Below are 25890 nucleotides of genomic sequence, written 5' to 3'. Positions count from 1 at the left end.
GAGGGTGCCAGTTTTGCACTTTGGGTCGGATTTCACCGAGCGCAACTGTACTTGGCCAGTACTGCTACAGGCAAGCCAGGCCGACTAGTTCTACACGTCTTGTTTTCGTGTCTCGGCGACATTGCCAGACATGCGACTACCCACAAGCGTGCTCACACAGCCGTACCATCCTTCACAAGTTGGCAACACCGTGACATGTATGGCTCGTTCTTGCTTGACTATATTGTACCAAGTCTGTAATGCGGATTAGGCATACCATCATGTCACTTCAAATGAATAGTATCAGAACATCAGTAATCTGAACATCCACACGCTATGCAGGCTCGAACACGACTATTATGTAGTCTTGATTTTATCAAGTTTAAGTGCATGTACTGGTACTGACAATGTACCCATTGAAGAAGTGACTTTCACACACATGTATGAACAAACAAACACACACACGTGCGCTTGCTCACACGCACGCAAAAAAACATGCTGTGGCGCGCACGTGGACTATAGCTGGCCTCGTGTACATCATACGTGACGCCGGCTGACCTGTGTGCTTGCAAAAGTGCAGAGGCCGATGACTATGCCCTCTCCAGTTGAGACGGACAAACAGCAGAAGCAGCACTGACGGCCAGGATGCAGAGTTTCTCATGCTTCCAAACACCTCCACGCCATCGACGGCTTTACTCCCACTGCAATTGCATCTCAAGCAAAATCCTAACTCCGTTTCAGGTACCACCAAGGCTGAGCGTGTATCTTTGGGGGCCCGTTGGCTTGCACTTCCGTTGTGCTGCCACTTCTGCTATGGGTGTGGCTGTAAATCAGTGCATGATGAACTGCATCCACTCCGGATATCCCGGGTGAGTATAGAGAGTGATGACACCGTTACGTCATACCAGCATCTCCAGGTCATGTGAGGATCTGCTACGAAGCGTACTGCACTGTTGTGTTGCAGCTTTCCGAGCATCTTGTCATGACGATGACGTCATCAATAAACCACCCGAACGAAACTGAGAATGTGAGGATCTGCAACGGTGGCATACCATGCGCTGGGGCAGAGATCCACCATTGCGCAGCATCCAGAGGATCCAATCGCTGAGGGCGACACTGCCGATGATGTAATCATGACATAACCGGCGCATGCGCATCACACAAATGTGTAGCACTTGCCCCTGTTGTGTGGCACACGAGTCTTGAAGAGCACCGAGTCGATGCGAGTTTGCGTCTTGATCAGTGGCATGTAGCCATAGACGTCGGAGAAGATGTTCATGCACTGGTGGCGCTCGTTGAAGTGCTCCGTATTGTCGGACAGTGCGTCCGTACAACCAGAGCAGTGGAACGTCCAGCGTAGAGTGACCTATCACGAACACAACACAACCAGCACACAAACTTACACGCTCATCTGCTGCCCAGAATCATCTCTGGACACAACTCTCAACAACCAACTTTCCACTACGTAGCGCAAGAGAGCAACGACTATTAAAGAGAGAAAACTTTGTTCATGTATTATAAACGATGTCTCCCCAAAATCGAGTTGGTCAAAATGTTTCTGACACAAATTCAAACACCGAAAATCGGTATCGTAGCCTCTGACGATCAAAGCCACATCTACCCAGCAACAGCAGCAGACCGGCTAACGGTTGGCTTACCTTGATCGGTGGCTGCTGTGTCAAGTGCGAGACGAGCATGTTCATGGCAATGTCCTCGCAATTCATCACCTTGTCAACGTGTTCGCGGATACGCTCGTCCATGAAGTGTGAATACAGGTGGAAATAGAACTGCACGCAAACACACACGCACACACACACATACACATACACACACACACACACACACACACACATGCACACACACGTCGTCAACACATAGTCAACTAAAACGTTGCACCACACTGCATGCTGCTGACATTAACTGGAGCAAAGCACGCTCTCTCGACGCACCGTTTTGGGCTCTAAACCCTGGGTGAGCACATACTCCGGATACGAAAGAACGTACCGAGTGCGGAATGATCCGCCCCTTGGTCTAACAGAGAGGTGTATATTACGGGAGCGCAGCACGTCTCAAAGTTACGGTAACATGCAGGGGTGTCGCACACGGTACGGTCACTACGGTATTGACCGTACCACTATTTCCCAAAGTACCCCGTGAAGCAATAGAATGCGCTGATTTGGGCTCTAAATTTCCAACATTTTCGGCTCAGCCACCCCTCCCCCACGAGTAATTAGTACTTCAGATGGCTGACCGTGCCACACGAAATTACCGTCCAACACCCCTGACATGTTTGTTCTATTGCACTGTTGCCTGGTTGAAACATGGTACAATACACCTGTGGATCTGCCTGTCGGCTTGGCCAGACCAGACACACGAACTACTCCAGGCAAACCTCTTCAGAAACTTGACATGATTACAACCCACCGTGCTCTTGCTCACCTTGTGCACAAAAGCTGCGCCCGTCAAGACCATGCTGAGCTCGCACGAATAGTTTGCGTTGTAAGACCACCCACCGTGCCTGCTGTCCCAGCTGTGGAAGCGGCCCGGGAACCCAACCAAACGGTGCCGATTCTCACGCCAAGCACTGAGCATCGAGAGCACACCACACATGACAGATAATCAGCCGTGACCAGAAGCCACACCAAATACTGTACGTTTCAGTATTAAACTTAGACTACGTTAACTGCACAGAAGCCAGAACCCAACGGCATTGTTGCCCGCACTACTGGAGGGGGGGGGGGGGGGGGGGGTGCGGTTGCACTCGTCCCCCTGTGGTTAATACCTCACCTCACCTCAGACCTGCCCATCGCGGAAGCGATGATAGCGAACAGCTATGTTAAACATAGCAACTTGTGCTGGGATTACACAACAGCTTGCAAGGCTGATGAATTGACCGCCACTATTTTTAGCCTGGTGTCCACCACACAGCTGATTGAAGTGACTTTTTCTGGCCAGTGAATCCCTATTTTTCATTTTTCTTTTTTTCTTCTTCTTTTTTTCTACACACACACCACACCACATGCTCCGGCATACACTGGCTGTTGGTAACCACCCAGGAGAATGAAAGAAGAGTCAGGAAGAGTCCGAGAAAGAGAAGAAAGACGTGTGCGACCATAATCGTCGGGAATTGAACCCGCAACCTCTCGATTGGAAATCGACTGCACATACCACTGCACCATATGGGACACACTGGTTAATACACACACACGCACGCACGCACGCGCGCGCGCACACACACACACACACACACACACCTCAGACCTGCCCATCGCGGAAGCGATGATAGCGAACAGCTATGATGGACATAGCAACACACACACACACACACACACACACACACCGATAGAGCGGACACTATGTCGAGCTCATTGAAACCGGAGTTCTCTAACATCTCTTGCCTCTACGGTCAGAAGTGAGTCAATTGACCATGATTCCATGAGCTACATTTACTGAACCTTTTTACCTTTTTTATGTAGTTTAAAAACTACATGCACACCTTCAATACGGTTAACACTCACCGAAAAGCAAAGTCAATTTCTTCGTGCCGTAATTGTGTGTCGTCGTCCAGGGAAAGGACTGCGGCCGTCTGAATGTTGTCCAGCGGCAGAAAGCGATTGTTGAGAGAGTTACGCTTCACCTTGACCACCTGGTTGCATTATACGAACAACAACACGTTTGTCATGGGAAGTGGTGCCATAAACAGCGACACCGCTGAGCACTTCAGTACATGCACGGGAATCGCAATGCTGCCAGAACACTTGTGAAGGCTGTGATCACGTTACGTTGGCAGCATGAGCACTCAACCGGGTAATCATGCTACCCACAACAGATCTCGATGCCCAGGCAACCCAGAGAAAGTGAGCACGCCACAGAGAATAAAATATTATTTTAGGATCTTCAACATCACCATAGCAACCTCTTATTGTACTACTCCCTGGACTAAGTAGCTTGTACAAGACTGGGCGCTATGCACTGCAAATACCGTTACGATCATGCACCCGTCCCAGTACAAGTAACAGCTACAGTTGTGTTCTAACTGCAAGTGATACGTGGACCCGTGCACACTTGCACCGGCAAGGGCCTCGAGTAAATACAAGAGGTCATAGAAACCACTCCGGGGTGCTGAAAATGGGCATGTCAGTTAGGATTCGACTTGCCAACGGAAGTAGCCAGCACACGATAAAGCCGCTGGGAAAGGAGTAAGATATACCGTACCGATTAATAATAATAATCCCCATGGCACCAACGTTGGAAATAATAGAAGCGGCGGGGTAAAGCCCCTCTTGAATAGAGGCAGCCTCAAATTCAAATTGACATTGGAAAAGTAGAAGCCCTTGGCTTCTAATCAAGTGAGTACACAGCAAGTGCAATATTTACTATTCTGTAGAGTTGACATAAGCGCAAACGAATGATTATCTGTCAGTGGTTACCTCTAATGGCACTTGCAGTTCAGGCCAAGACACTTCCTCACTGGGACCGTTTTGATCATCGTTCCACACCACTATCACCTTGTCCAGACGCGGCAGATTAACCAACCGCTGAAGGGCATTGTACAGAACCAGCTCGCGCCGATACGTCAGCAGCACCACCGTGAAGCGCTCTGCACAGTGTATGACATGTGTGCACGTTAACACACACATACACATACACATACACACACATACACATACACATACACACACATACACACATACACACATACACACACATACACATACACACATACACATACACACATACACATACACACACACACATACAAATGTGCAAACACGCACACACACACACACACACGCGCATGCACACGTGCACACACACACACACACACACACACACACAAACTTAGACACAGTCCCATACAGCCGGCATAGGAAGGGGATCCCAGTTGCATACTCTTGGATATGAACACTTGATTTGACCACAGCATGTGGAGAGTCAGAGAAGGAAATTGACCACACAATAGACACCCTTAGCAAAAAACGTAATGTTGTAACGGTATTATCGTAAGGGGGAAAATACTGTGATTTGGGTTCGACCTTTAGCAAGACGCACGCTATTTTTAGTACGCTGTTGCCACAAGAATAGCTTCGATTTCGCGCGGTACAACCATTGTTGACACCACATACGCGATACAAGGTGAAATGCGTACGGACTATGCAATATTCGGCCAAAACACGTACCGTTGGTCACAATGATAAATCAGCCCCCATAACGTTTTTACGCAGCAGCTTCAACGCTATTTGGGTGATCAAGGTACGAGTACCGTAAAAATAGCGTTACCATTGTTTGCTAAGGGTGTCTCGTGACATGTCAAGTCCAGATTTTCAAACAAGGGACGACATGCAAGTAGGGATGAAATGCATACCGTATATAATTGCTAAAACAGCGGACAAGCTTACCAGGCTCATGTGTTCCAGCAAGGTAGTTTTGAAACGCTTCGCCCCACAGAGCACCGCCGTTCTCCACGACAGGGTGCAGCTTACGCGCGTCGCCTTTGCGGCGAATGTATTCCCAGCCCGAAGGTTTATGCTCCACGTAGGGTGACATGGGTGGCAGGAACATGGCACCTGTGCAGTCATAGCCAGACCATCCGAGAACAAGACACAGCAATGTTTCAGAGAGGTTGCTACCGTACAAAATACACCCCACACGCAACACAGTGCTATATGTTATGTACCGTAAAGTACCACTATAAATTGTAGAGCGCTTCGTCCCACGAGAGCGCCCCACCTTAATATTTCGGCCAGGGAAAGGAAAATCGCATGGCAGAGTAAAACGAAGTTTGTACGGTGTGAGAACCTTAGTGTACTAAGGTCACACTTAGCAGGTTTTTGTGTGGAGCTCGTGTCCGCTCGAAGGTATGGTAAATTGAGTACGAATTGACTGTACAAGGTGCAATGTGTGTACAAGGCCCGCGTTGTACGACCTACAGACAGGACACCACCTCCACAATATGACCACGAAAGGACGAGATGGTGGGGCACCATCGCTGTACTTTACGGTACATGTAGCAATAGTTGTGCTTCAGTTCGGCATGTCTTCACCACATCCAACAGTTTGTGGAACATCACATTCCTCTTTTTCTTCCAAACTATTCTGTCGCTTCTGAGCCATCAGGAATTGGTACAAAGAGCATACATCTGAACCTTCTTGAAACACCGTCCATGTGTAAGTTGAGACAGAATAATGTCACAAATGTAACAACAACAACAACTCTATATCTCTTATTGGCCACAGGCCATCGTGAGAATAAAGATTTGAAACAACAACAACAACAACAACAACAACAACAACAACAACAACAACAACAACAGCAGCAGCAGCTGAGCAACAACAGCAGCAGCAATAACAAGACACACACACTCCTACCTGGTGGCTTGTTCCAACGCTCCAGGGACTCGTACGTGAAGTTTTGCCGAAACGTAGGCGAGGGGAGTGGACTGTACTGGGATGGGATGGCACTCTTGTGGTGTGTCTGCAGTGAAACGGTTGCCAGTACCTTAGCGGGAAGACCTGTACGGCGTCGTACAATGTTAATAACGGTCTCAGTGATTGTCGAGGCGCTTGAGAGGTATGTGGTCCACAAGAAGTGGCCTTGTCGGCGCATTGCCAGAATGTCATCTTCATAAACATGCTGAAGAACAAAATTCACCTCGGCGACCCGCGCAGCCGGGAGCACAACTGCCGCTTTCGCCCAGTCCAGAACTTCTTCAAAGGGAAACATGTAGACATAGGTCCGAAGAACAACAGGTACTGAGCCAAGACGAAAGCACGCTAGCAGCTGGCTGACAAACTCTCTTAGCTGAATAGCACTGGCCGCGAGTGGTTCAACAACCAAAGTGAACGTGGACTGTGCAACTAGTTTGTCCTGGTCAGCTCGGCTTCCGCACAAGTAGTACCCTGGTAGCAGAGAGCCGGCACGACTTTCACCACGACCAGGAGCAACGACGCAGTCCAACTGAAACACAAACTCAGCACCACCCCGCTGCTTCAGGGCGGACAGATCGCGCGACGAGACGTAGTGTCCCAGGATTGCGCCGTCGCCCGGCGCCTTGTCACGTCCCTGGCTGTGCTCAGCCGCAGAGAACGAGAGCAGCGCCGGCCGGTAAGTGGGTAGTAGTGTGTAGTGGTAAAGCTTACCATCCTTCGCTTTGCCGTCAGACATGACGCTCTCCGGCTCAAGTGGCGGCATGAAAACGTCAAAGCTGTGCCGGTGCTGATTAAACGCTCTGTGCATGGATGAAAGAATGGCATTACCGTAGTCGAAGTCTAACAGTTGACCATCATCGTCTTTGTGTAACTGCCCGGATGCCGCATCGATGATCAAGTGATTTCGACCGTCACCGCGCCAGTGCTTGAGGCTAAGCAGGAATCTCGTCAGCTTGCTGCGGTCGGACCCGGTGTCAGACGTCGTCACGATCACAATCAGTATGCATGCATCGTCAGCACTGTGCGCTGTGTACCCGCTCTGCGCCAAGCCAAGACGAATACCAGCATGTGCCCGGCGAACTGCCTCACCCGCAACGGATTTCTCACCGCCATCTGGCAAAGTCTCGTCGTACAGAAACGCAGAGAATGGTCGACTAAGCGAGCAACGTCCAAGGTCCATGCATGAGCTCACCGTGCAGGATCGCACACGGCTGCCGCCGCTGCTGCCATATTTGGGAACAGGGTAGGCAGCGAGTGATTCTGGACGCGGCATTATCTTGGGCGCGTCCGGTGCCTGACTTTTCATGTTTACTGGCGATAGCGGCATTAGAAAGTCGTCCACTGGTCGCGGGCAGCGCATGTCAAATTCGGAGTCGCTTCCGTCCGGGATGGCCTCTGCCTTGGCGGCTGCGTCACGCAAGGACAGCTTTGGGCGTGCTTGTCGTTCTGCCATTTTTCCTTTCCCGGCCGCCGCAATCTGCACGTTGCCAGCGTGATTTTGCCAAGAAGTGTGCATGGCATTGATCTCATCACGCAAAGACTTGGCTATAACTCGCAGCTCGTCCACTTCATCCTGGTAGCGCTTCTTCTCCTCCGTCGACACAGCAGTCTCGCCTCCATCCTCCAAATCCGGAACACGGTCCGAGCCCCATCTCCAGCGATCTGGATCGTTCGAACTCGAATCCAACCCGCCGCCTGGCCGGCGGCGGCTCGTTCCTGACGAGGAGATGAGAGTTTGCATGAGAAATGCTGCAGGCAGGAACACCATAAACGCCACCAGCGCAACTGCAGTCAACATTTGCCGTACACTACAGCGATCGCATAGTCGGCGGCTCATCTTCACAAACTGCTGTTCCCTAGGCCCTCGTCACAGGGAGACTGCTTCAGTCCTCGATTCCATCCCTGAGCTGGTCTTTTAGTTCTAGTGTCAAGTAAGTTACTGAAGACAGAATAATCTTCGATCAGAGCCAGATCAGAGTCTCACGCCATGCCCAGGGCCGGCAGTAGACTACAGCAGCTGCGGTAAACTAACTTGCCTGACTGAAGTCTGAATCAATGGTACCATTCAGTCCATCCCCACGAACACAACCATGCAAAGACAAGACTAAAATAACCAAAAATACCAAAGGCTAAAAAAACTGTCATTGTCAACACTAGCAGCTAAAACACTATGTCGATGGCTCCGCGAGTCTCGTACACTGGTACACGGTACAGTCTGTTCTCGCATGACCAGATGACTAGACTGTCGTGTGTGTAGACACAATCATGTCGTGTTGTTGAGTGACGTCAACTGCTCAGCTAGAAGAAAGTACTAAAAATACTACTCCCCTTTCCATACTGCGGCTTCCATACTAGCGACTACCATGGCAACAAGGGGGAATTTTGAAACTTTCCAGCATGGCATGCATGCATGACTTTGTTGTTTCTTTGGCGTTTGTGTGACCAGGTGACTGGCACTGACTGCACTCTCTGTGACTGTCTTGCTTGGATGATGTATTGTTGGATCTCGTCGACGTCGTAGATTATCCAAAGTCGACGAGAGTGATACCCCTATCATTTTGTTACTTGACCTGCCCGGCAGAGAAATGACGCAGGCTGAAGAGAAGCCTGCAGGATAAGTCAGCAGCCAGCATCGCACGCAGTCAAATAAAAACAAAGCACTAAACAGAGCAAGAATGGTCTGAGCGACGTTCTACTGAAGTTCGCTCTTTGAGAGGAAGAGCCTAAGTCCAGAGAGAGAGTCAACTGTTCGGCAGCACCGTGTCTCCGCACACAAATTCGGACGGAAAAGCGACACTGCAAGAGTTTGGCATCACTCAGTCTCTGTCCGACGAGTACGTGACTGTACTCTGCTCTATCAGTACCGGTACAGACAGTGTACTGCCAGAAGGCTCACCTATTTCGTGGAGCTCCATTTCTGATAGATACCTGGCATTGCCAATAAGGCAATATGGATGCGAATGGAACACGGACGGCTGGTAAGTCGGAGAGAAAACTGTGATACTTGCTTTGGCTTTAACAGGTAGTTGGTATCCAACTGGGGAAACTATTCACTGCAGAGACTAATACAGGTACTACTGTATTGATTGAACTGATTTCAAATTCCAAATAATTGCCCAGGGCTTGAGTACTGCATTTAGGAATTCATTTGTACTTGTATGACTGCAGCCTTATGTCGTACGCTGTGGTGACACATTTTGCAACTCTTTTTTTAGCCTCGACTTAGCTCAGCAATACTAATAGCAGGAGTACGAACACCGAGGCTATGGTTACATACAAAAGTAGCAGGAACTGCTGTCACTGGTTACTTGAAGATTCATGTATACTTAGCAATACCATCAAGAGTCCATGACCCCAAGAGTGTGCAACTCTGTACACATGGTACATGGGGATCCGCGTGGCGGAATTCCAACATTACGTCAAAAATGACGTACACATCTGTTGCGCCTGTACTACTCTCTGGTTCCAAGCACCGCGGCCGGCCGCGGATTGGAATGCAGAGTTTTGTCCTCTGTGCCTCAGCGGCATGACGTAATGTTGGAATTCCGCCGCGCAGTGGGCCTACAGCAGCCAGTCCCCAGTTGCACACATTTGGGGTTATGGACTCTTGATACCATAGTTCAAGTACTATTAGACAAACACTGGGGAGGCGAAAGGCTCTGGAGCTGTAACTTCAAGTTTCATGCATTTTCACCGCATTTTCGGCGATCATTAGACAGCGGCATTCACTAAATGCCGATCACCGATTGTGTGAAACTTGAAGTTACAGCTCCGCAGTCCTTCGCCTCCATTGTTTGTGTATACTGCTCCGCACATTCGTGCATCAAGCACTCTACTCTCAGCTGCCTTGACCAGCCCTTGACCAGCCCTGTTAGTTCAAACACAGTATACCCAAAGTTGAACAGTGTACAAGCACTGTGCTTTGATCTGAAGAAATGTGTTGACCTCTATTACATGTACACACTAAGCTAGGTGTCGTTTGTTGAATGCGTCTGTTTATCGTGTTTAAATCAGCACACATTGACTAGTCCTAATAAGAAATTGTTATCCAATTGCCAAGCTGCTACTGTAGCGGTAGCTACTTAGAGTAGTTTCGCCTGAATCTTTATTGCAAAAGGGGGAACATTATCGGACACGGAAAAGCACAACTAACTACAAGGAGAGCAGAAACGAAGAGTCATTCCAATCGGGAATCACTGTGTAAAGAAGACAGAGAGCGGAATGGACGGCGGTGCTGCGTGCACACAGCAGCGACCGGTGAGTGTAGGGAGTAGGAAGGAGAAACCTGGAGACAGATAATGATATGCCTAGGGATAGAGTTCTGTCATGATGCTACTCATTACACTACAGCTACTTTTCTTGGTCTCCTCTCACTGGCTGATCAGCATTTCTCTCTTCTCTTGCATGATCCACTGCAGCGCCTGTCACCAAGCGCAGTCGCATACCTGTTCCCACGGCACCAACGCCCAGGAAAACTCCCGCCAAGTCAGGTGCAAAGTCGTCAGCCGAAGCCCATTCGTCTTCCGCGGTCGCGGCGCCAACGACAAAACGCTGCCTGCGTGATCAGAATGGCATTGGTCCTAGCCAACGCTCTCAGTCACGCTCGTCAACAGGGAAAACCCCTGTTAAGCCTGCAACTAAAAACAGGTGAGGCTTTATCCACAGGCATGTGCGTGTATCACTGCTGAGACCAGTCAGCCGTAAGACCGCATTGATTCAAGTTGGTCCCACAAGATTGATGTTGAAGCCAAACTTTAAAATAGATGGACCGGTAATTGGCTGACCAGTATTTGTATTCCTCTCTGGCATGTTCTTTCTCCAGCAGGCCAATGGCTGCAGGACAGGAAGCTTCGGAGATATCTCAGACGCAAGCCAGTGTGGAATTCAAGGCCGATGAGAACGCTCTGCGCAGCATCTTGGATGGACATGGCGTTTCGGCAAGCAGCCAGACCGGTGCCAGCGGTTTTAAAGGACCACGCTTGACTCTAGGGGGCAAAGTCACCCTAACAGCGAATGATCTGGGTATCACTGATGATGAGCTGGTACGACCACACCTGGAATATTTCTTTATTGGTTTCTGTAGAGTAAAGCATGCAGCCAGGTTCCATCCGGTTGAAAGTCGTATAGCTATGATATTATATGTGCGCAGAGAGGACTTAACCTACATGGGTTTCGCTCCCAGGCTGACCGTTCTAGTCACCCTTGGGTCATGGCCAATTGCTTGCAGGCCCACATATTACATCGCTGGTCTGCTCCATGCTGGGGGTCAGCAGGTCCATGCTGCGATTGTGGTGGCGAGTTGCATAGACCATGGATCATGTAGAACTTACAGGGTCGAAATGCGCATTGTTGCAGGTACATGTACTTTGATCTCTCTAGATGCTACTAGTCCCTGGTTAACCGCAGCTACCAGTAACAACTCACGAAATGCATTCGTACTTGCTTTCTTTAATGTGTCTGTTTCAGACATGGCTGAAGCGTTCATCGCTCTACTTCGGTCCCATTGGGCCACACGAGAAAGCTGTAGAGAAGCCATCAAAGGCAAGTGTATAACTGTATTGAGTACACCCGTGGGCTAGTGTTCAGGGGGATCAAGTGCACATTGAGTACGCCCGTGGGCTAGTGTTCAGGGGGATCGCTGAGCACAACAGCAACGAAGTGTAGAACGCAATTGTTCTACCCAGGCAGAATCTTGACGATACGTATGCTTTGGTATGAAACCAACCAGTGGTCGACCCGTCCAACCGGCAGACCATCGGTTAGGTCGGTCCTTGCTTGCCTTTCCCCTAACCGGTATTAAGATACTTGCATCTAAGGAACCCCCTGAAGGGGAAAGACCATCAGACTCTTCTACGGCACGTACACGCACGCACACCGCACAATCTCAGGACCTGGTGTTTCTTGTATTAGTTCTAGGAAGTAGTGAAACTCACTTAACTAGATTATTATTGAAGACTATTCTAAATACACTGTGGGGTATACCAGTTGCGCAGCAAAAGCCCGCACTCGCACGTGCTATCGAAGGCTAGTAATTAAGGTATTACTATTAGAGTAGTCCAACCAGCTGAACACAGCAGCACGAGAAATTACATGACTAGGTAAACACTAGGATCTGACCCGTATGATCAACAATGTTGTTAACAATGATGAGAGTGTGCTCTTAACGTAATTGAGCGGCCCAGATGTTCCAATCAATTACTTCTAACATGCTATCCTTGCAACCCAATCTACTTATCTACGCAGAGCATACACTGTTGTAACGAATATCATGAACAATGTAATACTTGCACCACAAAGCAATACCGTGCACTAGACTCTAAATACATGACACCACAGTCATCAGTATTAGACCAATGCATGCAAGCAAGATCAGCAGTTATCCTTCATCACCTCCGCCTGGTGGCATGTAGAAACTCACTACCGACCATGCAATTACTGCGTGCGAAAGCGGGCAGGCGGTCGAATGGCAGACCTGTCTCGCAATACTCGCTCGTCTGGAGTATCGCTACTCGGCGAGAACACTACGTATGGCCCGCTGTCATCACTCTCTTCTCCAGCCGATTCCTCCTCTCTATCATGGCGAGGCTCATCTGCTGGGTCCGAGGAAGGTGCAGCTGGCACGTCACGCTTCAGCAGGTCGATGTTGATGACCTTCTCCTGCAAAACACCCTTGAACCTCCGCCAGATGACTACTGTCGATCCTGACAAGACCTTCTTGATACGCCAGCCACATTGGTATGGAGGAGTACACTTCTGGCGCCTCTTTGGCTGCTGGAGGAGGACGCTATCATCAGGCGCGAACGGGCACTCATGCTCAGATTCACAGTGGTCTTTCTCGGACATCTCCGCATCAAGCAGGTCGCGAACTCTCGCACACCTCGCTGCATGCTCGTCCTGCCACTCTCTGGGATCGGATAGGTTGATGCGGGCGCTCACCAATGCTCGAGGCTGCCACCCGATCATTGCTTTCATTGGTGAAATGCCGATGGCGCTGTGGATGCGGCTGTTGTAGTAATGCATCAGCACCGGGAGCTCGGCGAGCCAATCCGTTGATTCTTCCAGGACCTTCCTTATGAGGCCGAGCAGCGTGCGATTAAAACGCTCAGCCATGCCTTGCGTCTGTGGGTGCCTGACAGCTCCGGTCTTGACCTCAACACCAAACACACGCAGAAGGGCCTTGACAATGTAGTTGCGGAACTCCCGGCCATTGTCCATCCGGATCACATCTGGCGTTCCCCATCTACAGCACAACTCGACAATGGCATCGGCCACGCTCGCACCATCGTGCCGACGCAACGGGACAACTTCGGCGTACTTCGTCAGGGCATCAACGCAGACCAAGACGCAGTGGATTTCCCCGCTCTTGCTCGCCCCAAGCTCCAAGGTGTCGATCTGAACACAGCCCCACGGTCTCCCGGGCATATCTGGTCGTGTCGCTGGCGCCGCTTGTCCTCCTGCGGCGTTCGCAGCCTTGCAACGCTGGCAGCTGCGGACATGTTGCTGGCATTTCTCGGCCATGCGTGGTAGGTAGCAGCGTTCACGCAACATCTCGTACATATTCTGCCATGAGGCATGGCCGGAGTTGGTGTGGGCAGCGCAAATAACAGACTCTTCCGCGGATTTAGCGATGACAGGAACGAGGATTTCACCCTCAACAGGCAGCTTAACGCTTCGGAGCAGGACGCCATCCTCGACGACGAGCTGACTTGCCACGCTCCTGTAACCAGCATCGCGAACCGCCGATCGGGTAGCCACCTGGCTGGCGACACGCTGCACCACTTCGTCTTCCAGCTGGGCTGCCGCCACGGCGTCAAACGAAATTGGGCCAACAACTGTCGTTTCGCACACAGCGCCGGCGGTGACGTCGGGAATGCTACCCACGGATCGAGTAAGCCAGACGCTTGGAACTCGGGTCAGGGCATCTGCAATGTTGGAGTCAGACGACACCCATACAACATCCACTGCTGCTCCAATCGTGTCAATCATATCGCTGACAATGTGTAGGCGCCTCTGCACCAACAGGTCATGCAAGCCAGTGGTCTTCACTCGTCGGACATCGTTGATCACTTGCTTCAGCCACCCGAAGACGGTCTTGGAATCAATCTTCAGCGTAATCCGCTTCACATTCCACTTCGCAGCCAGATTGAGACCCAGGATGGCCGCCTCCAATTCGGCAATATTGATGTGCCTCTTGTCCTGGTGTGGTCGTAGCTGCGTGGTATCCTCCACCACCTTGCCGTCAACCTCCAGGGCAGCACCAAGGGCCAGGCCGGACGCATCACACCACACCGTCCATGTGTTGCTGTCGCCAGCAGAGATGCTCCACGTTCCCTTTGCTGGGTCGACTTCGGCTAGCCGCTTCTCAAGCTCCTCGCAGCAGACCTGGATAGCCGGTGGGACTGGATCATCCCAGGACGCATCGTCCGCCGAAGCTGCTCTCTTCAAGAAACTGCAGGCAGGTCGCAGCCATGAGCATACCGGGTAGTGGCTTGTCAGTCGTCCACACCATTGGAAGATTCTCCTCCTAGTTGCCGGACGCTCCAAGGTCATGGCAGCTGGCTCCTTTCGCGACCAGGACGTGTCACCACTGGACGACTTGGTCAGCTGGAGGCCAAGGACCCGAGCCTCTGCCAGTTGCTCTGCGGGCTTGGTTGGTAGGCCGAACTCATTCAGTGCACCAGACACCTTCGGCACCAGGGCACTAGGGACCAGCAGGTCGTCATAGTAGTTATCTACTCCAGGATACGGCTGGGTGACGTACTTCACAACGGCATCCATAAACTTGGGCGCTACCGCCAACCCGAATCCCATTCTCGTCATGACGTGAGCTTCTCCCTTCCAAAGCACGACTTGGTAGCGGTACAGCGCCGGGCTAACCCGGATCTGGAGGTATGCCTTCCTAATGTCGAGCAGAGCATAATCCTCTCCTGCCTGACGCCATCGACGTAGCGTGTCACCGCAGACTGGTGGGTCAAAACCAGGGTCAGAGTGGAGCTTTTTATTCAAGTGACGGTAATACAGGCACGGCCTCACCGGCGTCGTCTTGTGTTCTTGCGGAACACCGATGAGCGGCAGCACACATGCTGGCTCGCCATGTAGCTTCGGGTCGTGCTTGATCAGCCAGCCGTTGTCTATCCAGGATTGCACCTCACTAACAAACAGGCGCTCTTGCTCCGGAGTCAGGTTCGTCCTGCTGTACTCTCCGATACCCGGGCCGAGCGGCATTGCAGGAGGTTCACCATCGAGCCACTTCCAGGCCAGCTCCCATTGCTTCTCAGCAGGGCTCCAGGTCACGTCGCCGTCCGCAATACTGAGCATAACCTTGCCCTCGTCAGTGGTGCTGACTTTCACCCGACGCGACGGATGGCCAGATCGACCATCATCATTCTGCCCCTTCGGGGACAGCCGATCGGCAGTGGCTGCAACAGTGTCGCTAGCTGCGGCTCCAAACACAACTCCGCAAAGCTGTCCATCACTACTATACTTCAGTTGCAACCCACCGCTCCGCGAAGCGACATCCGCTCCAATCAGCACGTCAGCACGGACAGTGCTTAGGCTTTCAACCACAAGCGCTCGTACCTTGACTCTGGGAAGGTTGACAGGCCCGTCGTTTCGCTCTAGAAGGACCTCTAGATGCCCCAGAACTTCGATTCGATTGCCGTCCAGAGCCACAAGGTTGGTCTCGAGAGTGTCTGGGCCGTCGTACGTGAGGCTGCTGCGGTCCGCGAATGCACGGCTGATCAACGTCCTCGTCGAGCCCGTGTCTACAACCGCTTGTCCGCGTGCACGTGCGCTCACAATGGACGATTCCTTGCCGGCGTTGTCACCAGACGCTGCACTTACACCAACGAAGATTTTTACCAGCTGGCCTGACTTCTCGCTCCCATGCCCCATGTACAGGCAGCGCTCCTCCGCAGGCTCACCTCGTTCCACGGAACATTCCTGCGGGGAAGACGTGCAGGCTGCCGATGGTGATGGCTGACCGGTGACTTTGCTTGACCTCTGGGCCTCCCAGGCCCTCCGTTCTTCGCAGTCTGCTTTCAAGTGGCCAGGCTTGTCGCAGAAGAAACAAGTGAGGCCAGGCCGCACGCCACTTGAACCCCCCCGCCGCTGAGCTCCTCCAAGCACCGCGATCGTAGCCAGACTTCGCCTCCGGGCAGTTTCGCCGCACGTGACCAAGCTTATTGCAACGGAAGCAAAGCACATTCCGCGTACCAGAGCCTGCCGGCCCGGGGCCACTCGCGCCACTTGCAGCTGAAACAACATCATCCTCAGTTCCAGTTTGCTGCAATGCTCGAACCAACTGCAGGCACAACGATACGTCGTCGCCTTTTCCAACCAGGGCAAGGCGCACTTGCTGCGCCATGGATGAAGGTAAGCCGTTCAGGATTTGCTCTACGAGCACGCTGTCTGCATCCGCGCCCCTTCCAAGACCTGCCACCGCTGCTAGCCTCCTAAGGTCGGCAATGTACCCATCTGGGGATTCATCCAGCTGCAAGCGGCGCGCAACAAACAGCTTGTATGCCTGCGACTTCGTGAGGCAAAACGCTTCTTTCATTCTTTTCTCTACTTCGTCCGGTTTCTTTTGGTCCGCGTCGTCCATGGCGTTGTAAACCATAAACACATCGCCGTCCAAGTAGAGCGGAAGCTGCGCCATCTTCTTGTCGTCTGAGTCCCACTTCTGGTTTGTGGCCAAGAACGCGAACTTGGCCCAAAACACCTCCCAGCTGTCGCCCTTCCCTCTGTAGGGGCGCAAGAACCCTTCAATCCTCGCCGCCATACTCCTCACCGGACCTCTCTCCAGGAAAACCCACAGCAGTACGTTCTGCCTATCCCGGGTTTCGGCACCAAGAGCTGAAGGGGAAAGACCATCAGACTCTTCTACGGCACGTACACGCACGCACACCGCACAATCTCAGGACCTGGTGTTTCTTGTATTAGTTCTAGGAAGTAGTGAAACTCACTGAACTAGATTATTATTGAAGACTATTCTAAATACACTGTGGGGTATACCAGTTGCGCAGCAAAAGCCCGCACTCGCACGTGCTATCGAAGGCTAGTAATTAAGGTATTACTATTAGAGTAGTCCAACCAGCTGAACACAGCAGCACGAGAAATTACATGACTAGGTAAACACTAGGATCTGACCCGTATGATCAACAATGTTGTTAACAATGATGAGAGTGTGCTCTTAACGTAATTGAGCGGCCCAGATGTTCCAATCAATTACTTCTAACATGCTATCCTTGCAACCCAATCTACTTATCTACGCAGAGCATACACTGTTGTAACGAATATCATGAACAATGTAATACTTGCACCACAAAGCAATACCGTGCACTAGACTCTAAATACATGACACCACAGTCATCAGTATTAGACCAATGCATGCAAGCAAGATCAGCAGTTATCCTTCACCCCTCTCTCTCTTCTCTCTCTCTCTCTCTCTGTCTCTCTCTGTCTCTCTCTCTTTCTCTCTCTCTCTCTTTCTTTTCTCTCTCTCTCTCTCTCTCTCTCTCTCTCTCTCTCTCTTCCTTCTCTCTCTCTCTCTCTCTCTTCCTTCTCTCTCTCTCTCTCTCTCTCTCTCTCTCTCTCTCTCTCTCTCTCTCTCTCTCTCTCTCTCTCTCCCGCTCTCTCTGTCGTGTTTGTTTCACACAACCACTCACCCACACACACAGAATATAGGTTGAGACAGTAGATTGAGTTTGATTGTTTCGCCCACTACTCCCTTGTCCAGGCACTGCGCGATCTACGTCAGCAGCTGCACGACCAGGTGGGGGTGTCCCGAGGATACGGTAAAACCACCCGCTCCAACACCAGCACCACCAGCACTTGTGTGGCAGGTGTGAAAAGTACCAACTCCACATCTTCATCCAGAACACCTTTCCGGCAGGTATTACCTAATTTGTACCATACGAACCTTACCTGTTGAGATCCAATGCTCGCTCTTTTGCGAGAGGGGACCTCTGAAGTTTGTGGATGCACATACCTGGCATATCCGGTTTTGTTGGCTTGTTTCTGCCTCACTTGCATGTAATCTTGGGTTTAAGTTCATTTCCTATAGTATAGGGCTTGGAGCTGGAAACAAGCTACATCATAGCCAGGCCAGATTTCTGACAATGCTGGCTTTTCTATCCAGTCTATATGGATCCATGCATGTGTTGTGAAGTTTTCTTCACAACAGGGAGACTGAGCTGGATGTCGGGGTCGCGGACCCATTGCTGGTACGCAATTACAAACAAATTCGCAGCCGCATGCAACATGAGGGGCCTACCGATCAAATGTGTCACTCTACGCAACGATGACTAAGCTGGCTTGAAACGTCAGTAACGGTGCGAGCAAGTGGCCAAACAACGTTCTATTGTGCTGTCGCCTTTGCATTCAGCATACTGCATGTTTGTGTGCATTCGTGAACATGTATGATGTCTGCAGAGGTCTAGCCAGGATTTTATGCCAGCCGGCCAACGTTCTAGTGAAAATGCATCGTTCTGGGGGCTGCGCCCCCAGGCCCCCGCCGTCAGTCACATATCCACACAGACACACACACCACTACAAATCTTTCATTGCAGCTTGCATCTCCTTTCGCTTCGTCCAATTATGGACATTCATCAGGCAGTTGTGACAATGTGATTATAGGTAAATTAACAAAATATGAAAAAGGAAGCAAACAGCTACATGAGCATGGATCATGTGTTCACCAACATCATGTCTGCAGTGTACATTGGTCATCTGACAAGACCCAGCCTAGCCAAGAAGGGCCCACATATGACAGTCCAGAGTCTGTATACATGTAGCTGTCAGTGTCACAGCCACACCACCAGAAGCAGCGAACCATGACCCGACCTGTTACATTTTACTGATGTACTCAAGTGCATACTCAAGTGCATTTGAGCTTGAGTGAAGAGCTAGCACTGAGCCTGAGTAGCCAGTGCTACTTACTGTACATACCTATGCCTAGGATATGGGTTGTACTCCAGCATCTCACTCAACTCAAGTGCTAGTGCAGTGCTCTGCAGTCTACATGCTGACCTCAAGTGGGTGACTGCAGCCAGCCAAAACCCTTGGAGCTGTCTCAGCCAGGTCGCCCTCCCAGCTGGCTTTGGCTAGGTCACTGTGTCTGCATGTGTGGATATGTGTTCCTGGCGCTGTGCATTGTGCGATGTTTCATGTGTGCGGTGTGCAGTCAGAGTATAGGCGCACTACTACTACTACTACTACACCATGTCGGCCGGCGGCTCGGCCCCACTCGCCCAGCACAACCGGTCATAGGAGCACAGCAAGCACACGCACTCCGGGTAAGCAGCCACGTCATTGCAGTAGCAGTAGCAGTAATGTCGTCACCGGCACTGCTACCAAGAAGCCGGCAGCAGCAGAGCCGCAGCTGGACGTACAATCTGTACTAAGACGGCCGGTGCAAACGCCACATGGTCCGATGGTGTCGGGCAGGCTGATTGCTCCAACATGTACATCACAAGCTTACGACAGTATGGCTTCGCCAATGTTCTCGAGGTCTACAACCGGCGGCTTTTCGTGCTCTGGCGGTGCCTTCCCGCAACCTGCGCTGCATCCGGCACACTCTTCGGCGTGCAAGCCCATAGTACAACCTGCGCTGCATCCGGCACACTCTTCGACGTGCACGCCCATAGTAGCACGGCCACTGGATGCACACCTTGTTCGCAGCGCTCGCCCTATTCCCCAAACCACCTTGCCTCAGCAGCAGCGGCCGTATGTGGAGAGCGCCGTGCCGTCTCGGCAGCGGGATCAGGCGCCAGCTGCAGCAGTTGCTCCTCGGGCACTGCTGCTGCCCGCAAGTCAGCAGCACGCTCAGCAGCACGGCATGTACACTCCGGCGGTCAGTACTGCCAGTGCAAGCGATGTCGATCACTTGTCACATCAGATTCTGCACCACTTACATCATCACCCTGTTGAGCCGCCTCGTCACGTCCATCAAATGCCGCTTCAGCAGCAACAGCAGTTCCAGCAATTCCAGCAGCAGTCGCAGGGCCCAGGTGGTCCTAACCAGATGCTGGGAGGACCGCCCAAGGTAAGCGTGTGTACAGTTGCGCCCAATGAAATCCAACCGAGTGCAAAGCTGGCGCCCTGTCTGGTTTCTATTTCATTGCCGTGTTTGTTTTCTACATGCGTACACACAGCAGCATTGGCTCCACTCCCAAGGGCGGCTATGGGCGTGCAAGTCCGGGTTCGCCAAATATGCACTTTGAGTCGGATTTCAACAAGCACAACTGTGTGTTTTGTTGCATGTGGACATGCACTCGACTTTTTCTCTCTTATCCAGGTACACTCCTATCTCTCTTATCCGGGCAGTACGGGACCTGGCTCTGCCCACAACTTGGAAATGTCCGTAACTCTGACTCATGTACGTTTTAATGGGGAAAGGCCAGAGATCTGGCATATGACATCACTATTTCCACAAAAATTGGCAAAAGAGCTATAATGTTTCCACTACAACTCACCAACAGAGTGCCCGGTAGACCGAGGTGCCCATAACTTCGAGGTCCGGATAAGAGAGAGATGAGAGTATGTACATGGTATCCGGGCACATCAGGACTGAAGGGTACGTACGTGTATCTGTGATTGAGAACAATGTACGCGCTTGTTCCTTGAAGTATGTCATATCAAGAATACATAACCAAGAGTGTGCAACTCCTGTTTTGTACTGTGATGGACTAACAGTGACGGAATTTTTGTTTAGTCATTTCTTGGCCGAAGTGTTTAACTCTAAGCGAGTAGGTTTTTTCATGCCTGTCATGTACATGATGTACTGTAAAAGCCTCCGAGGAGAATAGAAAATTTTATACTGAAGTCGATACTTAAACGTACTTATACTGTTCCTAGTGCGCGTTGAGAATGAGTGAGAATCGTTACATTTTTGGTACACGTAAACCGGTCAATTTTAGGAAATCGTTATATTTGCGGCTCGTGAGAATAATGGCTTTTACAGTACTACTACCAAGAAGAGTAGTAGTCAGTGCATTAGGTTAAGGATGCATGGATAGGCCGGCCGTAGCTCTGCTTCGGCCACCTAAGCCGAAGTCCTTTACTCTTTTGATCTCTGGCAATGTTGTGTTAGAAGCGGCGGCTGAGCTGTAGTCTGGGTGTACTTTTACTTCTTTATAGGTCTATGAAGATGGGAGTTACGCATCACCAGTCTTCTCAAGGTCCAGACCTGCGGACTTTCCGGGCTCCAGTGGCGCCCTGCCACCTTCAGCTCTGCATCCTTCTCAATACTCGGCTCGTCCGCCCATGATAGCATGGTCGTTGGATACACAACATGTCCGCAACGATCATGCGACTGCCCAAACTACTCTGCTTCATCAGCCACCGGAGCAGCATCAGCAGCACGTGTCAGCTGGGTTGCTACCTCAACAGTATGATCAGCGTTCGGCTTTTGTAGTTGCTCCTCAGAGTCAGTACCGTCCTCTGTCAGTGGGTGAACAACAGCGCGTGAGTGTGGTAAGGCGGCATGCTGTCTTTTATACTTCACTGTAGCGCCGTATGCCGGCATTCTGATTTCCGAGTGTGTGGGGAGTGATTTTCGTTTTCCCGTTTTCCGGCAAGCTCTTCTTGTCACATGCTGTCCTTCCTGGCGGCACGGTGATACCGTCATGTGAATCACTTCCAACCGGGGTCCATTGGCAAACTGTTCGGGTATTTGCGTTTTGCCCGCAGTTGTAAATATACTACTCGGTGGACTCAGAAGAGATGCACAGATATTAGGGAGGTTTAGTCCCACGTAATCCGTGGGTACTTTACGTGTGTGTACCACGTGATACTCAGTGACCCACGTACAGACGTTTTCTGATTCACAACATACCGTGTATGGAGGCTCACCCACGTTCCGCCAGAACGTTGGTGAAAATCAGAATGGAGTGCATTGTGCGAGCTGTGAGGGTGCTCAGCTGAAGAAGTTTCCGAAGCACGAAATCAAAATATTAGATGAGCTTCTTAGGCCCGGGTAGCTTCGTCTTTGACCAGGTTTGGGCCTTTTGCTTCATGCTTTTGTTTGTTCCGTGTGACTAAACACAACATTGCAACGTGGGTGCCTTTCATCCACTTTACGTGGATCACCCACGTACGCGTTTCTGTTATGTGGGAACTAAACCTCCCTATTATAAGGTCTGGATAAGGGAGGGTGTACATTATAATGCAGATGTTTGCCATGACTTACTGCGAACGAAAGATGTCCGGAGATGGATTTTGGAAACAAAATATAAGTTCTACTGCATGTCATTTGTATGTTTATGTGTGTGTGTGTGTGTGTGTGTGTGTGTGTGTGTGTGTGTGTGTGTGTGTGTGTGTGTGTGTGTGTGTGTGTGTGTGTGTGTGTGTGTGTGTGTGTGTGTGTGTGTGTGTGTGTGTGTGTGTGTGTGTGTGTGCTGTGTGCTGTGCGTGCGTGCGTGCGTGCACCCCCCCCCCCCTCCCGTCACAGTGTGTTTCACCATCGCTTCTACCACCTCGCAGTCCGCTGATGTCCAGGGACGATCCTGAGCTGGCTCACGTCATGTCCATACAGCGGACCATGTCATCACTGGCCGCCAGCAATCCCACCGCCGCCACCGCTTGCTATCCGCCTGGTCACCGCAGGTCCGATCGTGACCTGGGCAACCCCTTGCTGTATCATCTTGATAACCAGGTAAGGCCTAGTCGCGTATCTCACTGTTCTGTGCCTCCAGATCCTAACAGTAGTAGAGCCTGTATAGGCTACCTTGGGCACATCAGAGATCATAAGCACTTAATAGATACAAGACGAACCTCATCAGTAGGCAACGATCCTAAATCCCTGACAAAATGTATTTAATAGCCGTACATATACTTATAAGTCCTGATAAGGCCATGGTAAAAAATAAATTTGATTCTCAGGTCATGAGCCTGTGAAAATCGGTGCGAGCGAGCGATTTTTTATTATATTTCCCACAGTTTTTTTTATTTCCAAAGATAGGGTCATACATATGTACATGGTCACGTGTTCATATACTCAGGCCAGGGAGTAGAAAAATACCGGTATTTTACTACTCCCTGATTCATGCATTTCGCATTGATCGTTTTCATGCGCGCATATGCATGCATAGAAATAAAAAAATCGTCGGTGCGCCGCCAAAAATCGGTGCGCGCGTACTTGAGAATCAAAGATAATTTTTACCATGGCCTAATAGAAAATACTCAGTGTAAGACGAAAATGTTGATCCCCCTAGTTGTGTTTCAATACCTTCAGAAGTCCTATATTATAATTTAGGGCTGAAACGATCATTCAATAACTCCTAACGATCAACCAATATCATTAACGATCAATATATTGGTTTTATCGATTCTTGTCGGCTCTACTCGTGTACCTCGTACACCAGTTTATGAGGAAATTCCATGATACCTTTGGTACATTAGAAATTTGTCGCGCCGCACTGTTGGCATCTGTGGAAATCTGGCTGGTTTATCAACACGAACTAGAGAATTTCATGTTGTTTCTAGAGCAAAGAATCTTGTCATCACCCTCTGGCAACTGCTCTTATCTCCAACCTCTCACACAAATGAACCAAAAAGACAAAGTCTTCTCTCCCGATCTCTTTCGAAGCCACAGATCAATTTTACCGCGCTTGGAAGTACATGATTGTACTCGTATTCACTATCGGATGGAGTGCAAGGGGCTAGAATACTGTCACTGATATGCATGCATAATAAATCGTTGGCACTCGTTTTGAACACTAACGATTATCGACTGCACTCTTAACATATATGCGAGTTATCGGTATAAATGTTTCAGCCCTATTATAATTACATGTTGGACTCAGTATAAGGTCCATGCACACCCGCTGCTCCTTACAAACTACACCATTTTGACACCCAAGTCATGCCCCCCCCCCCCAGAGACACTGCTGCTTTTGCTGTGGTATGAGTATTGTGCGGATCCCTCTCATTTTTTTCCTTGAACCGATACGAGTAAAAGTTACTAAAAACGTATTCGCCACCCCATCTTTCATACATTCATGGCTCGTTCTCTTTGTGTTTTTTCTGTCATGTATCCAGTTTAGTCCCATCAAGCCAAGCCCTAGAGTTTCTCCAGTGTCCTTTCGTCGGCAATGCTAGAGCTGCTTCGAATAGCTGCTGTTTTCTTCCAAAGACCATCTCCGGAAGCACGCATAAAACTGGCTTTGTAGTGCCTCTTTGTTTGTTTTCTTCGCCATTAACAATATTCCTCCCCCTCTCATCCCTTAAAAATAATTTGCGGAGACAGATCTTTTGATTTTTTGTTTTATATCCTAGCCCCAGTGTGTGACTGCACGTGGTGTATGCCTCAACGTCGTTCACGGCATCAAAGTCTTATATCTTGCCAATCGATTCTGCTCGATTTTTATTTAGGTCTTCTCCTTTTAGCTAGTAGACAGTGTTCACCATGCAGCTGCTGAGTTCAAGTGCTGCACTACCATCGCCCATGCTAACATGTGCTTACTTCAAAGTATTTTTCGTATCTATGTTTCCCCGTTAGGCAGCCGAACATGTGAGGCTGCGTCACGCCGTAGCTTCACCCTTGAGTTCTGTTTACTTTCACTACCTTATACTTGTAGATGCTATTTTGTGACTTTTAGCTGTTTTTGTTTTTATCTGTTGAACTTCTTTTCTTTCGTTCTTGGCATCTCTCGTTGTTCTCCTGTGGGTGTTAGTTCTGGTGTTGAGTGGTTTGTTTTTGCGTGCTCGATCTGTCAGTCGCTGACTTGTGCTGTTGTATGATGGTGCAACGTCTGTCTTTGTTTTCACATCATGCCCTGCCTGCTTCTTCCTCTTGTGCCGCAATTTCATGGTGTTGGTGCAGTGGTTGCTGTATGCTGACAGTAGTAGTCTGCCAGGCAGTAGTGGTGACATTAGTTCTGAGAACGGTCCCGCGTGTGTGTGTGTGCACTTACTGAGGTGTGGTGGGCCCGTAAGCGGGATCATTTCTAAGTCCACCCAGAGTTCGGGGATGTCAGCCGTTGGGTGGTTCAATACTACAAAATTAATACAAATTACGTCAATAGCCAAAGTGCTAGTACAGTGACCATAGTAACGAGCACAGCCACTAACCCCCCCCCCCCCTGCACTGACTGTAGTGCCTGTGTTACAACATACAGTCATGTACCTGTACTGAGTGTAGCCTAGGCTACAGAGTACAGTGTCAAGTGTCAGTACTGACAGTAGGCTGTTCCGTAGTCGTCGTGTGTTAGCAATCGAATGTGTACTCAAAGCAGGGAGAGCTCACGGCTGTCACGATGATCATGAACTCGGCCAAAAAATATGGCGTCCAAAAATTTGAAAATTCAAAAATCTCATCATCGATCTGTCATTGATTTGCTTGAAAATACTCTTTTTCTCTTGAGGAAACTTCCACTTTCCCCTTCCAATCGACCGGGTTTCATAGTACAAACACGCTTCATGACTTCCTCTCGCGATCCTCTTTCATCTGATACCCGTCTTGGCCGTCTTCTTCCAGGAACG

At 50.3% G+C, this 25890-nt stretch overlaps 2 protein-coding genes across 3 annotated transcripts; one reads left to right on the top strand and one right to left on the bottom strand.

Moving 5' to 3' along the window:
* Nucleotides 1–191: 191 nt before the first annotated feature.
* LOC135819982 (exostosin-like 3) lies at nucleotides 192–8575 on the bottom strand. The gene is made up of 7 exons (XM_065333283.1): nucleotides 6349–8575; nucleotides 5379–5546; nucleotides 4410–4579; nucleotides 3498–3625; nucleotides 2419–2563; nucleotides 1638–1766; nucleotides 192–1345 (listed from the first exon to the last, which is right to left on the bottom strand). Exons 1-7 carry the CDS (start codon nucleotides 8243–8245, stop codon nucleotides 1136–1138), a joined length of 2847 nt encoding a protein of 948 aa, XP_065189355.1. The 5' UTR covers nucleotides 8246–8575; the 3' UTR covers nucleotides 192–1135.
* Nucleotides 8576–8857: 282 nt separating this feature from the next.
* Nucleotides 8858–25296, top strand: LOC135819969 (mucin-2-like). 2 transcript variants are annotated; one of them, XM_065333275.1, is made up of 9 exons: nucleotides 8858–9386; nucleotides 10827–11055; nucleotides 11231–11450; nucleotides 11875–11949; nucleotides 18146–18301; nucleotides 19592–20452; nucleotides 21547–21587; nucleotides 23014–23062; nucleotides 24448–25296. In XM_065333275.1, exons 1-9 carry the CDS (start codon nucleotides 9359–9361, stop codon nucleotides 24505–24507), a joined length of 1719 nt encoding a protein of 572 aa, XP_065189347.1. In that variant the 5' UTR covers nucleotides 8858–9358; the 3' UTR covers nucleotides 24508–25296. The 2 variants fall into 2 exon arrangements, with proteins under 2 accessions (XP_065189347.1, XP_065189342.1); XM_065333270.1 differs by having other exon boundaries at nucleotides 21547–21882; nucleotides 22859–23062.
* The last annotated feature ends 594 nt before the right edge of the window (nucleotides 25297–25890 follow it).

This window comes from Sycon ciliatum, chromosome 1 (genome assembly GCF_964019385.1).
Source record: "Sycon ciliatum chromosome 1, ocSycCili1.1, whole genome shotgun sequence".
In the NCBI taxonomy this organism is placed as follows: Eukaryota; Metazoa; Porifera; class Calcarea; order Leucosolenida; family Sycettidae; genus Sycon; species Sycon ciliatum.
This window is presented reverse-complemented; position numbering and strand designations above follow the sequence as displayed.

Excerpts from the sequence above, each read along its gene's own strand:
- LOC135819982 (XM_065333283.1), bottom strand. The coding sequence starts at position 8,245 with ATGAGCCGCCGACTATGCGATCGCTGTAGTGTACGGCAAATGTTGACT. Across the intron at positions 2,564-3,497 it reads GAAATTGACTTTGCTTTTCG|TGCTTGGCGTGAGAATCGGC; the intron begins GTGAGTGTTAAC and ends CTCGATGCTCAG. Across the intron at positions 1,346-1,637 it reads CACAGCAGCCACCGATCAAG|GTCACTCTACGCTGGACGTT; the intron begins GTAAGCCAACCG and ends TGTTCGTGATAG.
- LOC135819969 (XM_065333270.1), top strand. The coding sequence starts at position 9,359 with ATGGATGCGAATGGAACACGGACGGCTG. Across the intron at positions 9,387-10,826 it reads GAATGGAACACGGACGGCTG|CGCCTGTCACCAAGCGCAGT; the intron begins GTAAGTCGGAGA and ends GATCCACTGCAG. Across the intron at positions 23,063-24,447 it reads TGTATCATCTTGATAACCAG|TTTAGTCCCATCAAGCCAAG; the intron begins GTAAGGCCTAGT and ends TCATGTATCCAG.